This window comes from Schistocerca nitens, chromosome 2, assembly GCF_023898315.1.
Source record: "Schistocerca nitens isolate TAMUIC-IGC-003100 chromosome 2, iqSchNite1.1, whole genome shotgun sequence".
Lineage (NCBI taxonomy): Eukaryota > Metazoa > Arthropoda > Insecta > Orthoptera > Acrididae > Schistocerca > Schistocerca nitens.
Window position 1 is genome coordinate 823,597,662 of NC_064615.1, and position 16,039 is coordinate 823,613,700.

Here is a 16,039-nt window from a genome sequence, read left to right on the forward strand (position 1 = left end):
CAATGATTGTACATGTTTAAATCATTTTCTGGTTTGTTTAATATACAACTCTGAAGCTAGAATTTTTGTTATACGTAACCATTCAGCAAATGGTAAGAACGTGTCTATAAAATTGCAGCAAGATGATCATGCATGCTGCAGTTATCTCACTTTCAAATTTCATTGCAATAGTTAAACCAGCTTCCAGAGTTAAACATTTACTATACAGTAGAGTGTTACTGTTAAAGGAGTCCTTGTCAAATAACAATTGTGTCCTAGATCAGGACTCTAAGTTAGACCCTTGACTTTTGTAGGAAATTCTCTTCACAAGTGAGGTACTGAGGGTTGTCTCCCAGCCTACCTAAATGCTTTAACCTGCCATATATTTCTAAGTGTTTTCACAAATCACTAAGATTTTCCAGCTTACCCTGCAGAATTAGCACTACTACAAGAAATGACATGACAGGTAACAGCTTAACCTCCATAATGAATATCGCACTCCGTGGCACAGTGAATGATGATGTGAAACTTCCTGACAGATTAAAACCACGTGTCGGAGGGAGACTCAGAACCAGACCCTTTCCTGTGAGGCTTACTGATGCACATTTGCTTGACTCTGTTGGTAAGAGCAGTGCCTGCACAAGATAAAGAGTCCAGATTCACATTCCAACGTCGTTGAGAATCTGTCAGAATTTATATTAAAGTAGCAGCCTGATATCACTCACTGAAAATTTTCAAACAAATGCTTTCTAACTGCAATGCTATACAATGGATTAACATTCATCTTTTCATTTCTCACTAGCACTGGATAATGAAATTGTGAAACTCATACTCTCCTGGCCTTATAACATCCAATTTTTACTTTGGAAGTCTGTAGAGTCCAGTGGTAGCTGAGTGGAGGACTATTAACTGCACCACATGTCAATTCTATCAACCCACTGAACACCGGTCAGGAGAAATATTTATTTAATAGCTCTAGTAAATGTTAGTTTTCAAAGTAAAATTTTACACCTACCTGTCACATTATATTCGAATACAGGTATGTGAGACACTCTGAAATTATTAAAAGAGCATCAGTTCTTGCTATCTCAGAAATATACCTTCATATTCTCTTAAAGTCCTTTATTCAAGTTGGATGAGTCAACGCATCTTTATAAGCCATTTGGCCAAAGCTCAATAATAGCTTATGTGGAAAGACTGCCCATGCAAATTTCCTACATGGACATTGTTCTTCTGAGGATTCAAAATAATGTTAATCTTCACTGATCCTACAAATCAAACACTGATGCAGATAAATCCTTTGCTCTATATGAAATATGGGCCAGTTTGAATATTTCTGGTTACAGTTATCTGTTATAAATATACAATTTGCTACACAGAGAAACCTGCTATGGCTAATGTGTAGAATTATTTACCAACTTACAGTGTATGATATGACAGCAACTATTGCATTAGTGCCCATAGCAAATTCATCCAAACCGATGATATCGTGGTGAACTGGTCTAAAAAGTGGTGAAGATGGAGTCTGCAGGCGATAGAGTTTTGTCTCAGATTGAAGATGCCATGTGTGACATGGTGTTCCCATTGTCTGTTTTCCCATCTGTACAAAAACAAATGTTTTAGTAAATAGCATCTATAATAAAATCAAGCCCATTTACAGGGCTATACACAGCATAAACCAATGGTTTATATTCAAGACTCAGTTGATTCATCTCTGGAAGAATTATTTATTATCTGTGTACAATTAACGTGAAAATTATAAAACTGTATGTACATTTGAATAAAAAAAGGAATATATATATATAAAATGTAAAATTACACGGCTTTTAAATGATTATATCATTATTTCAATTTTACTATATGCTTACAACATTAAGTAATAGCTATCCAAATAATTATAATTTATTTACATTTAATGTTCTCTAGCTTCCACACACTGCTCTCATCCCACTTTCTCTCTCTCCTGTCACAAATATACAATTCCTACAGCGTGATTCAATTTGTTCTTTTATTTTCAAAGATTTCTTATTAGGGCTCTGTACCTCAGTTGCTACAAGCAGAACCCTTAGGATCACTTTGTTGTATGTCCGTCAATCTGTCTGTCCAAATGTTAGGACTCCTTTTCCTCACAAAAGTTTAGAGGTACCAAACTGAAATTTATGTCACATACTAAGGTCTACAGTCCCTTGGGCAGAATAATAAAGTTAAGCTTCTAAGTTAATCCAATGAAAAGATAAAGCCATTTATGTCTTATGTATGGTACTTGCAAACTCACTCACCAAAACCTATACTCATGAACTCATGAACCTAGACTCATGAAGTTTAACAAGAAGCAAGTTTTCACCATACAAGTAAAGAAAAAAAATAATAATAATAAAAAATATACATGTCGGGCCTGGTAGTCTAGTGGCAAAGCACTTGCCTGGAAACTGATAAATTGTGGGATATTGTCTTGGTTGGACCACAGATTTTTCAGTCTTCTGTCACCTAAAACAACCTGGGGTACAGATTTCCCATTAAACTATGGGTCCACTTTCACCAGCTGGATGACTGGGATAGGTCAGGGGCACACAAGTCACCAAATAGCGACTAATAGAGACTTGCACCAGACCATTGAGCCACATGCAGTTATTATTATTATTATTATTATTATTATTATTATCTACACACATTATTAAGTTTGTATGGCACCCTCAGAGCACGAGTCCTACTCACACTTGTCCGCCTCATTTATAATATGAACACATTTGTTCGAACAATGGAAAATCCAGGACGTAATGCAACAATATTATGAAAAGGAAAGTTGCCTCTCACCATATAGCTGAGATGCTAAGTCGCAGATAGGCACAACAAACACTGTCACAAATAAGGCTTTCGGCCAGTATGCCTTCGTCAAAAATAGACTACACACACACACACACACAAACTCACACACGTAGTGTGTGTGTGTGTGTGTGTGTGTGTGTGTGTGTGTGTAGCCTATTTTTGATGAAGGCGTACTGGCCAAAATCTTTATTTGTGACAAGTCTTTATGTCGTGCCTATCTGCGACTCACACCTCTGCTATATGGTGAACACCTTTGTTCCCTTTTCGATATCCACATTCCCTGCAGTTGTGTCTTCACTTGTAAAATGAAACTTTAAATCCAATTTTTTCTCTCTTCACCATTCATACCATGACAATTATTTGGTGCTTATGAATTTTTTGTTGTCATCTTCACCACATTGCTATTTCTTTCAATACACCCAAGACAATCTCCACTATTCCTGTGTGAAACTCAATGAGGCTGACTGTGCCCCTAATTCTTACCACTATTTGGATGGGCCTTTTAGACTACCAACAGCAAGAAAGCACTCACAACCATCCACCATATTCACTTATTTATTACAGACATTTAATGCCAGATTATAGCAGATTCATGAGGTGGTAAAACTGTAACTTTTAATTGTTGCTGATCTGCATTTTGCTAGATATTCTACTAATTATTTGTTCACACAGTTTACCACATGTGTATGAGGCAAAAATGTCCCTAGCTTTCAACAAGAACAAGGTGTTGGAGTGTGTGGAATATACTGAACGTAAATAGTGTGTGTCAAGTGTCGAGAACAGCACAATGTAAGGTGGTTACTTCAAGCTTAAACCCTGGTAATTACCTATAATGATAAGGAATGGGCAAAAAGAAATATGTTCAGCATTCTGCCATCTTTAGTATGGATAGGAACTGTGATAGCTGTGTTAGGGTGCAGGCTGAGTTGATGACACTCTGCTCATAGTTCCAGGCAATGCTGGCTTTGGCCATGAGGCAGGACATGGGGATCCAAGGAATGTCCAGCACATCCCGTGTGTCCTTGACTGATCCCCTACTGTGACAGGTCCACTCACTACCCACATTGAGTTTGACCCTTCACCTGTGGTCAAGAGCTCATTTCAATATTCTGAGGTGTGGCAGGCAGTAAAACACTTTCGGGGGAGGGGGGACACTGATTGAAAAAAAGCCTCTCCAGTTCACCTGACAAACATGTTTGATGCTCTATGTGTGGCTGGGAATGATTCTTCATCATATGAAGTCAGTTCCCCTATTTCAGAAGAAGTCTCTCAGCCTGCAAGATCTGGGCATTCTTGATGGGTAAGATTACTGGTAGTTGTGAGTTCCGGTGTTAAGTGTGTAATGGGGCAGCTTAGGGATATAGCTGCGGACATCAAGTGTTACCACTGTGGATGTTAGGGCCACGTAGGGTGGGATTGTCATTGGTCACAGTGTAAGAAATGTGGTAGGGTTGGATGAGAACAGGACAATAGACCAGATGAGGGGCACAACAGAAAGGGACGAAATGGATGAAGCCAATTAAACAGCAATGGGAACCCCTCACCCCTAGAGTGGTGCTCCAATGAATTTTGGCACGAATGAAACATGTGCAGAAGTGGAACATTGCTTGATGGGTGCACTGTATAGGTTATGTGGAGTTGGGGGGGGGGGGGGGGGGGGGGTGAAACTCGCGTTTGCTAGGTTCAGTGACAGTTTTCAGGTGGGAGCAAAACATTTCCAGGAATATACATAAGTTTTCCTTTGTACAGGTGATGATCACCGCAGTTTCCATGGGATGGATTTCCTGTATAAGCACTGCACTAAAATCGACCTCAGAACTCGGCGAGACATCATTTCATCTAGAAAAACTGTTGTCAGTGACTTACTGCTGCAAGGTTCCTCTCTGCAAAATGTGAACTAATTAAACTGCATGCATAAGCACTCAGGTTCAGTCCATGTGATAAAGCATCGAAAGGTGCAAGGAAGCTACTATCAGTGATTGCAGGAACAGATCTACCTGTAAATGTCTTATGTGTAGCTGAGCCACAGGAAGAAAATAATGAGTTGGATGAAGCTGGGTATTTTGTGTGCAGGAGTATAGTACGCATGCAGGAAATCGACAGAGAGGAGGTAGTGCCCATCAGTACTGATAATTTTGGGACTGGAGACGTGGCTTTGTCAAAAGAGTTGTTGGTCACCAATTTGGACACTCAAGAGGAAGAACACCTAGATGGAATGAATTCGTACCTTAGGCATATGCAAGCCACCAGTGTCACATTAATGAGAAAGTTCAAATGGCTCTGAGCACTATGGGACTTAACAGCTATGGTCATCAGTCCCCTAGAACTTAGAACTACTTAAACCTAACTAACCTAAGGACATCACACAACACCCAGTCATCATGAGGCGAGAAAATCCCTGACCCCGCCGGGAATCGAACCCGGGAACCCGGGCATGGGAAGCGAGAACGCTACCGCACGATCACGAGCTGTGGACAATGAGAAAGTGAAACATCTGAAATGAGCAGAGTAAGTAAAGATTACAATTTGAAGATGTGTTTAATCCTCATTGGTCTTTACCAGCAACCCCAGTGACCCAAAACACAATCCCAACTGAGAATTAATTGCCTATGTACCGTAAGCCATACTGGGTACTCCATCACCTACAACCGGTGATGGAGGAGTTCATCAAACAACAATTACGCGATGGTATTACTGATGAACATACCACCCTGTGGAGTGCACCAGTTGTGATTGTACCAAAGAAGAGCTCAGACAAAACAAATAAATATCAGTTTTTCTGCTATTACAGGTACCTAAACAGTCAGCACGCCAGCCAGCAATGACAACCAGTACACTACACTGCATGTGCTGCAACTTCTAACAATATCTGACATCGTCTGCCAAGGGATTTCATATAACAATATTTTAACATAGAGTTACAGAAATCTGATGGATAAATGATATGTTTCTCTTTTTCATTTACCTTTATTAAAGCTATAGTTCTTCAAAATATGTTTACTGAAATGCTTTTTCTGGGGATTTATTTTATTTTATTCTTTTCTGAGAGAGAGAGAGAGATAATACTTATAAAAATGTGGCATATTTTTCTGGACAGCAAAAATTCTCACCTGGCACTGGTACATGTTTCGTGGGCTCTGATTGCAGTCTGGCATAGGTATGAGGCATGCCAGATTGCTTAAGAAACTTGTAGTTGATACCTCCTGATGTGTTGTCACCTATAATCAAAATAGCACCATGTCAAACAGATAGCAACAAGTGCTACAAGAATGTCAGACATTCAGACAATAAACATTTAAGCATATAGGGCAAACAGTAAAGCATATGCTACAAAACATTAAGCCTCAAGAACACAGAGGTCTTAAGATCTTCACGCCATTCAACATGAAATCATTACTCTGATCTAACATACCTTGCAAGAGTGGTGTCACAAAACAAATTTTCATTCTGTGCACTATTTTACGGTTTGCAATTTGTGTGATGTAGTACTGCAAGTGCCAGAAACATGTGCTGCCTTGCCAGCAAAACAAGACGAAGGTTAAAGAATATTATGCACACAAAATAACTTTGTCCTTTGGCAGAGACTGCTAGGAGTGTGAGCACAAAATCATTGTCTAGGCGATGGGCTGCCGCGTGAGGAGAGGTGTTGGGGAAACAAGCCCTACCTCTTTCTCACAGGGCAGGCAGCTCAGTGCAATCAACATTCCATTCACAGTTTCTGCTACAATGCTGCAGCACAGTAGACTGTTTTGTCGCTAATGTTGGCAACATGCGGAAACATTCCGCACCAGCCCGAAGTCATGCAACTTCCACTTATTCCTTCACTCCCAGAGAAGAAACAAGTTATTTTGAGTGTGTGGTATAAAAACAGTGATAAACTTCCACAGAAAACTTAGGTTGAAGCTTGTAAACTGAACTAATCAGAAATATCTGCTTTTATCCTGATTAACAGAGCAAACACATGCACAAAACTATCAAATAAAATATTATCGCACCAAAATCACATACAGTATGAATTTCTATTCAGATTTTGTAGTTGTATGTAAGCATTAGTGTGAGGGCTGGTCTAAAATAACTATAGGCTTACATATATTGATAAAACTCACTGAGTTACAGATTTTTACCATACAATGCAAAAATTTTTAATGTTAAAAGCCTATAATAACAACTATAATGTATCAATACTGACAAGAAATGGTTTCCAGTTTTAAAGTGTAGATCTGTCATCGGATTATACAGCAGAAATCTCAGTACTTCATTTTGTGCTGTAGTCTATGGATCAAAAATTACCAACTAATAAAATTGTGTCCTGCACTGAATAGTTGCATCGAACAAAAATATGTCCAACATTACTTCTGGTAAATAAAACTGTGATGCGGTTCTCAGACTGGGGTCAGTCTTATTGATGCGATACCACTCCAGGGGATGGTGAGTAAATTTTACAGTATATTTATTCCAGTAGCTTCTTCTTTTGATTCATTACACTGAGTGCACTCTATTACAGATATATTCTCTTGTAAAAAAAAATCTGGAATTAAACCTGAAGCCTCAATGTCAGTAGTATGTGAAGCTAAACACTGGATGATACAGGAGGTCTAAATACGAAGATCATTTCATAAATAATGCACAGGTTAGGAATGCTGAATTCTGGGTGATACAATAACAGTGAAAACACAAAAGTTGCAGATGAAGGCTCGAGAGAATATCTGTCCTTTGTTTCATCCAGTGTGTCCTCTAGTTTTGATGTAGAACTGTTACTGGTATGATACTAGATACTATGATTATTGAATATAAAAAATAGTAGATTAAGACCAAAACTTTATTTTGCAAAAACCTGACAGAAATCCACGGTGTTGCATTTCAAGTTTGTGGTGTGTTAACAGTGTACTACACTACAGTTTCTCGCTCATCTCACGATTTTTAATGATGACAGTGTCAGCTTAAACAATGTTCTAAGATGAAGAACATGCTCTGGCTCTGCAAATTTAGTACGAAGTGCTTTTTGTTGTTCAGAATAATGAATCCTGTCTGTCAATCTTTGTAATTTTCTGCTCTTCCGTTGTCAACTAAATCTTTAAATTCTTTCTGCATGCTATTGTAATGACATTTCATAGCAAATATGTAGTACCTGTTGCTTACGAAAATTCATCCCCTCTTCTGTCATTCCTGCACATTTTAAAGCATTGTGAGAATAGATTGCTGGACACTCTCTTTTTGTGCAAACAGCCACTGGACATGTGAATACCCTTCACACCATGAACAAATAGTGAATGTTAAACATTGCTGGCAGTACAATTCTACCTAACTCAGAGAGTCGTACCAAACAAAAAACACTGCAATGCAATGCTAATTCTCAACTGCGAAAATGAATAAAACTGTGAATTTAGAAACACAAAAATAATTATGTTCCTCATAAAACAGTTATTTTAAGTCAGCCTTACGCTTCACAAGTGTGTATTCACACATAGATAATAAACAATTTGCAATTTCGATCTCTTCAGATCACGTTGTGAATTATAATGTGTTGTGTTCTTCAATATTTGACCCAAAAAAATAGGGTAGGTATATTGACCAGCTCCATTACATCGTCTAAGGACACGATGGAAGGATCAAGTACTAACAATCCACAATCTTTAAACAAGCAGAGATGAAAGCTGCAGAAAATGAAGCTACAGACCAGCAATGAAGAACTACCATCTTGCAGTAGATATCTACTACATTATGACAGAATGATATCAAATGATATCCCTTTTTGACAGTGTTATGAAAAGAACAGTTGCTACTCACCACATAGTAGAGATGCTGAGTCACAAATTGTCACAACAAAAAGACCGTCTGAAGCTTTTGGCAAAAAAGGCTTCAAATGCGCGCGCGCGCACACACACACACCGGCGCGCGCGCGCGCGCGCGCACGCACGCACGCACGCACTCTCTCTCTCTCTCTCTCTCTCTCTCTCTCTCTCTCTCTCTCTCTCGCTCACGCAACTCGCTGAAAACTTTTGACAGACTTTTCTTGTGCCTATCTGCGACTTAGCATCTCCACTATATGGTGAATAGCAACTATCCTTTTCATGTTGTTGTTGTTGTCTTCAGTCCAGAGACTGGTTTGATGCAGCTCTCCATGCTACCCTATCTTGTACAAGCTGCTTCATCTTGAAGTACCTACTGCAACCTACTTCCTTCTGAATCTGCTTAAAGTATTCATCTCTTGGTCTCCCTCCACGATTTTCACTCTCCAGTACTAAACTGGTGATCCCTTGATGCCTCAGAACATGTCCTACCAACCGATCCCTTCTTCTAGTCAAGTTGTGCCCCAAATTCCTCTTCTCCCCAATTCTATTCACTACCTCCTCATTGGTTACTTGAGCTACCCATCTAATCTTCAGCATTCTTCTGTAGTACCACATTTTGAAAGCTTCTATTCTCTTCTTGTCTAAACTATTTATCGTCCATGTTTCACTTCCATACATGGCTACACTCGACACACATACTTTCAGAAACAACTTCCGGACATTTAAATCTTTACTCAATGTTAACAAATTTCTCTTCTTCAGAAATGCTTTTCTTGCCATTGCCAGTCTACATTTTATATCCTCCCTACATCAACCATCATCATTATTTTGCTCCCCAAATAGCAAAACTCATCTCCTAATCTAATTCCCTCAGCATCACCTGATTTAATTCGAATGCATTCCATTACCCTTGTTTTGCTTTTGTTAATGTTCACATTATATCCTCCTTTCAAAACACTGTCCATTCCATTCAACTGCTCTTCAACTGCTCTTCCAGGTCCTCTGACAGAATTGCAGTATCATTGGCGAACCTTTAAGTTTTCATTTCTTCTCCCCGAATTTAATTCCTACTCCGAATTTTTCTTTTGTTTCCTTTACTGTTTTCTCAGTATACAGATTGAATAACAATGGGTATAGGCAACAACCCTGTCTCACTCCCTTCCCAACCACTGCTTCCTTTTCTTGCCCCTCGACTCTTATAACTGCCATCTGGTTTCTGTACAAATTGTAAATAGAGATTCATTCCCTGTATTTGACCCCTGCCACCTTCAGAATTTGAAAGAGAATATTACAGTCAACACTGTCAAAAGCTTTCTCTAATGCTAGAACGTAGGTTTGCCTTTGCTTAATCTCTCTTCTAAGATAAGTCATAGGGCCAATATTGTCTCATGTGTTCAAACATTTCTACGGAATCCAAACTGATCTTCCCCTAGATCGGTTTCTAACCAGTTTTTCGATTTGTCTGTAAAGAATTAGTGTTAGCATCTTGGAGCCATGACTTATTAAACTGACAGTTCAGTAATTTTCACACCCGTCAACACCTGCTTTCTTTGGGAGTGGAATTATTATATTCTTCTTGAAGTCTGAGGGTATTTCGCCTGTTTCATACATCTTGCTCACCAGATGGCAGAGTTCTGTAATGGCTGGATTTCCCAAGGCTATCAGTAGTTCTAATGGAATGTTGTCTACTCCAGGAGCCTTGTTTCAACTCAGATCTTTCGGTGCTTTTCATAATATAGTCATATTCCATATTGGATTTTCCATTGTTTGATTTCCCTTTTTTATTGCAGTTTTTGTAATGTGTTCTTTTACAATTTTTTTGTAGTGTGCAGTTTTCATTTTCCTTCTGTAGAGTGGCTTTTTCTTTTGCTTTCTGCTGTAGGTCTTGAAAACTGCTGCAACGAAAATGGATTAATGTGTATGACTTCAAAAATTTTACTATTTGGTATCACCAATTTCTTCACACACTCCAGCCCTGCAAATTTAACACAAAGTGCTTTCTAATGTACAGAATAACAAATCCTGTCTGGCAATCGCCATAATTTTTTACTCTTTCATTGTCAACTAAATCTTTAAATTCTTTCTGTATGGTATTGTAATGTCATTTCATAGTAAATATGAAGCACCTGTTGCTTATGCAAATTCATCCCTCTCTTCTGTCATTCCCACACATTTTAAAGCATTGTGACGATACACTGTTAGGCTCTCTCTTTTTGTGCAAACAGCCACTGGATCTGTAAACATCCTTCACATCATGAACAAATAGTGAAGGTTAAAGAGCACTGACAGTATGATTCGATTGAACTCAGGGAGCTGTACCAACCAAAAAATGTCGTAGCGCAATGCCAAATGAAATGTCATGCTGTTCAGTGTACTTGTAAAGAAGGACTGAGTACAGTTAATGCAATAAAGACACTACCCTTGTTCCAGAATTAAATCATGAAGAAAAATGTTGTAATTAGGTCCCTTTTGAGATAACTCTGTACATTGCAATCCAACAGTCAATTGGCCTATGGTGAAGGGCCACATAGCATACTGGTGTTCCCAAGATAGATACGAAAATGCTTTGTACAGAATTTACTTTAGTGTGATTCATATAATCTATCCCTGAATTCATTAATTGTGGTAAAATCATAATAAATTAGACCATAAACTATTTGAAGCACTGAGAACAATACAGGCCCAAATCACAGACACAAAATTTCGAGAAAAATCGATGACTGTGAAAATCAACTTCGTATAGGTCTGATTAGTTTTCTAATATCCTATAATTCCTATGAAAAAAATAATGTGCCCAGTTTATGCTATGAAATATTAATTAATATTTAGGATTATATTTATTAACATAGCTTCTTTAGAGAGTTGTAAAGTTTATTGTTAATGTGAAATTAGAATCAGAATATAAAGAACAGATACTAAATGCACCACACAGACACAATTATGACCTATTCCAACACTTCATAGTCTTTTTTATCATCATTTCCATTAAGCACATTCTGTGGCATGAGGTTCAGATAACCTTGAAATATACCTCCAATTATGAAGTACTACTACTGCATATGTGATGTATCCACTAAATTATGTTGCCAACCCTACATAACAATTGAGCAGCACAGAGCAACAAAATTATGCTTTGTGCTTTGGGCCCATATGGAAATGAATATCAAAAAGATTAGTGACACATCTTTCAATGAATGCTCATATATACTGTGTGGGCATACAGATACAGCTAAAGATAGTTTAGCATAAGCTCAACCAATGTCATAAGCATGCACTCATGCTGAAGTCTCAGAATTTATGATGGTGTGCTTTAGACCCTTATGGTTCTCACTGCCCCATTTGTACTCTTCAATTCAGTGACTTACGTGGACTAGACTTTAAAAACTGTTGATTACCTATTAACATATCTTGCTTAATCAGAAATTCAGGGTGTATGTGAGGGTAAGAAATTAACAACCTGAAGTAAGCTAAGTTAGTGGCCCCCCCCAAAAAAAGCAAATAGCAAATTCAAAATAGTACAAAATTTCTTCACACAAACACATACCAATTAATATTACTACCATTCAACGTAAAATGGTATAAACCCTAACCCAGTTTCGTCAGTTAATAAATTAAGTATACAAAATCCATTACAAAAATATGCTAATTTATATGCCATAAAATCTTCATTTATAAACTGTTCTTGGGTAGATTAAAAAAAAAAAAAAGGTTTCTCTGCATAAAGTACAAAGACCCCAGTAATTCCTCCTAAATAGGTGCTTCCCTATAGCAAGGAAAGAAAGGGTTCTTCCTTGCACACAGCATGAAGGGCACTAACATCAAGACAGATATTTGTAGATTCTCCATAAGTCCCCAATCCTTCACATTATATTGATCTACACCACTTAGGTTCTTACCAATAAAGGGTAATAATAATAATAATATAGGTTTCTTGACCTCAATAGTTGTGTCCCAGTTCCTCATCGATCTTCGCATCATTCAGTCCATCATAATAACACACCCTAATTGATGGTGTCTCCTAGCCAGGGCACAAAGATCTGCCCCCCCCCCCCCCACACACACACACACAAACCAACTACTAGTAACTTATATTCCTTCCCACTATGAAGTTCATCTAAACACTTCTCTTCACGTAGCAGTCCCCAACAGTTAATAAGACAATTGTACCCATCAAACTTCCAAAAGTAATATAGACAACGGTATCTATGAAACTTCCAAAAGAAATATATTCTTAAGTCATTCCAATGTATACTTCAGTACTTAAATTTTGAAACTGGGCACACTGGTTACTTGCTAAGACCTTTCAAAATAATTGTCACATTCTTTACAAATGCTCAGTAATTCTACATTAAATTATTTAATACTTATTGTCAGCATTGGTGCGTCACATCCAGTAGTAATTCTAGTCTCTCTAAGTGTGTATATTACATACATGTATGCCAGTGGGGATGCTTTCCTCTCTCCGAAGTATCTCAACGTTAGTTAATGATAACCGGCAAACTCCTAGTAATTACAGATGACAATAAGTTCTCTGAATATCTCTAACTGAGGTTCCATTTCATTGATATGTAATATAATAGTTTCTACTTTCTTAACTCTACTACCTTCTAAAATACTTTATGTGTTTATTATTTCTTCTTCATTTACTTGAACATCCTGCACCGAAACAATACCACAATGTTCAATACTGTTGTAAAACTTATCTTTTAGTAAAGCTAATCTCATACCTTGTTTTCTCCAAATTATACAGTACTCTGTAGACTGTCAATACTTTCATTTAACTGAGAACTTATTTCACTAAATGTTTGATCGATATTAGAAAACCTGTTGTCTATCTGAGAACATCTGTCATCACTTGAGAAAATCTCTCGTCCACTTGAGAAAATTAGTCATCCTTGTGTAAGGACTGCCATAAAAGAGCTCACGTTAAATCTGTTGACTGTTCTGCAATCACAGCTGCATTATTGTTTCTAAAGCAATACTTTTCCCTATGAGAGCCATTGTTAATCTACTAGTAAGCACTAAAATAAACTGACAAAAACTGTTATTATAAACTAACTAATAAAATGTTATTTAGTTTTATCTTTCGATAATGAATTAAATTCCCTCAACTAGTTTTATTTTGAAATCAAACTTACTTTGATAAATTGGTATCGTAAATAGGTACATGTAACTACTTCACTCTATTAAGTGACAAAATCAATTGCAATTAAGACATCACTTCACAGTGAATTGTATCTTAAAAGAAAATAACCAATCAAATTTTAATATAGCAGACACTGTTGATATATCGTCTGTGAATTGGCAGCTGCATCTCATCTGCTGCTGTTTCCTGCCCCTGTGCCAATTGCTACTTGATTGGGAACAGTACAGGCTGACTGCATCATGTTGGAGTAGTTTTTATTGTAGCTTGCAAGCTACCAATCTATACATGTTGTTAGGTAATGTGCAATGATATAATATTCTTCTTGTTTATTTCCCAGACAAGTTGTTGAATTCTGTCATCAAGAAAATTCAGTACTATTTCTTCTTTGTAGACTGTAATAAATACTGAAAAATTATTTTCCGTTAAATTATGTGGCACTTAATAACTTCTTAATGCCATAAACAAACATTTGTATCACTTCCAATTATTGTTCATTAGTACAGGAGGTAAATATTATATACACCTAAAAAACACTATGTAATCACAATTTTTCAGTATTAATATCAATAAAGCCTCTTAAATCATTTCGGATGCAATCTAAAGACCAATATTCAGTTGCACTTTTCATTAGGTTTTATCACAAAGTCTTCAGTTTCTTTTATTCCATGGAGTTGTCTATTCTTGTTCGCTGTCCGAAAGCACTTACATATGTAATGATGATGTTTTCACTCTTTAACTATCTTCTACAATTAATAAAATACTCTTCAGTCTTAATAAATCTGTGACAGGATTGAAATCCAGACATAAAAGCATAATAATTCTTGTAGCAATTCTTGATGGAATCACACATTTAATTCCTGTAACAAAATTCTTCGTAGTCACTTTCTTCTTGTAAAGCATCCATTACTTGAAGTTGCGAGGTCATGCCACCAAGAATTATTAACAGGTTCGTGTTGTTCTTTGCTATATAATATTCTAAGCTCCCTGGGTGAGTCTATGAATGAGATAAAATCATTGTTCAAGTCGGTAAGCATTATCACCTGTCAGTAAAATTGTCCCGTTTTGATCACTAGTTTATATCTTGGCCGCAGCCATCATCATCAGAAACTGTCAAATAAGCCGAACAAATGAGAAGTAATATTTCTACAATAATTACATACTTTCATGGTATTGAAATGAAAAAAACACATTTAAAAAAATCGACACACTGTATCTCATCAGTTTATATGTATACTTGTACCATGACTAGTGCTGTTCAGTGAGGCAGCCTGCCTTAAATAACAATCTGTGGCCATTAGGTGGCCATATTTGCAACATCAGCGCCACAAAGAAACGAAACAGCCATGAGATTGTGAAGGTACCAAAGCCTACAGTTCTTTCTATGTTAATATGTCAATGCTTTGCTATGTATTTTGATATCAAGTCGTTACGTTTCATATCCTCAACTTAAGAGAATAAAAAGAAGCTGAAATATAGCTTTACATGCCTTACAGTACTGGTAAAGTTACGTTAAGCCTTGTGTAATATCATAGCTAAATGTTAAAATGTTTTATTAACCCAATTTTAATTGTTACATATTAATTTTTATAAAATGACTTCATGCTTAAAATGTTAAGCAAAATTTTAATTTTTAACGTGAAAAGTCCTATTCATTATTTTTATAGATTGTAGATGTTGTTTTGAATTTTAGCATAACAATTCCAATTTTTATAGATTACTTTTATAAAATGACTGTATACTTAATTTGCAGACGTTAAATAGAATTTAACTAAGACAAGTCCTACCGATTTTAGTGCCACCTAATGACTCCAGATTGTTATTTAAGGCAGGCTGCATCACTAAAAAGCATTAGTGTACATACGAACTGGCAAGATACAGTGCATACAGGTTTTTCTTTATTTGTTATGTCTTCACTTTATTTCTATAGGATGTATTTTTTTTAATTACTGTAGAAATATGACTTCTCATTTGTTCTGTTTATCTTACAGATCCTGATGTTGGCTGAGGCCAGAACGTGTTAAGATCTGCTCTGAAAAAATAAAGATATAAATTAGCGATCAAGACAGACAATCTTATTGACTATTTGCTGGGTGAGGTTTTGTCACAAATATTTGGATGATTCTTCCCACTATAAATGGATTTAATTTATAATCTTAGGTGCCACAAATACTTTGTTGTTTCTTTTGAATATGTTGCTATTTCCAAAGTGGAGGTTAGGGTGGGACCTGGAACACACCTTTTTTCTTCTAACACAAAACAGAATTCGCATCTAAGTTGGTAAGAATGTGACAACGTA

At 36.9% G+C, this 16,039-nt stretch overlaps 1 protein-coding gene across 1 annotated transcript in view; it reads right to left on the reverse strand.

Moving 5' to 3' along the window:
* The window catches only part of LOC126237080 (DNA-directed RNA polymerase I subunit RPA2), a 213,062-nt gene that overhangs the window by 98,763 nt on the left and 98,260 nt on the right, over positions 1 to 16,039 (reverse strand). The window contains exons 12-13 of the mRNA XM_049946878.1: positions 5,916 to 6,023; positions 1,403 to 1,579 (exon numbers count right to left, since the gene is read on the reverse strand). Coding sequence (XP_049802835.1) covers positions 1,403 to 1,579; positions 5,916 to 6,023 — 285 coding nt within the window. The remainder of the gene's footprint in view (positions 1 to 1,402; positions 1,580 to 5,915; positions 6,024 to 16,039) is intronic.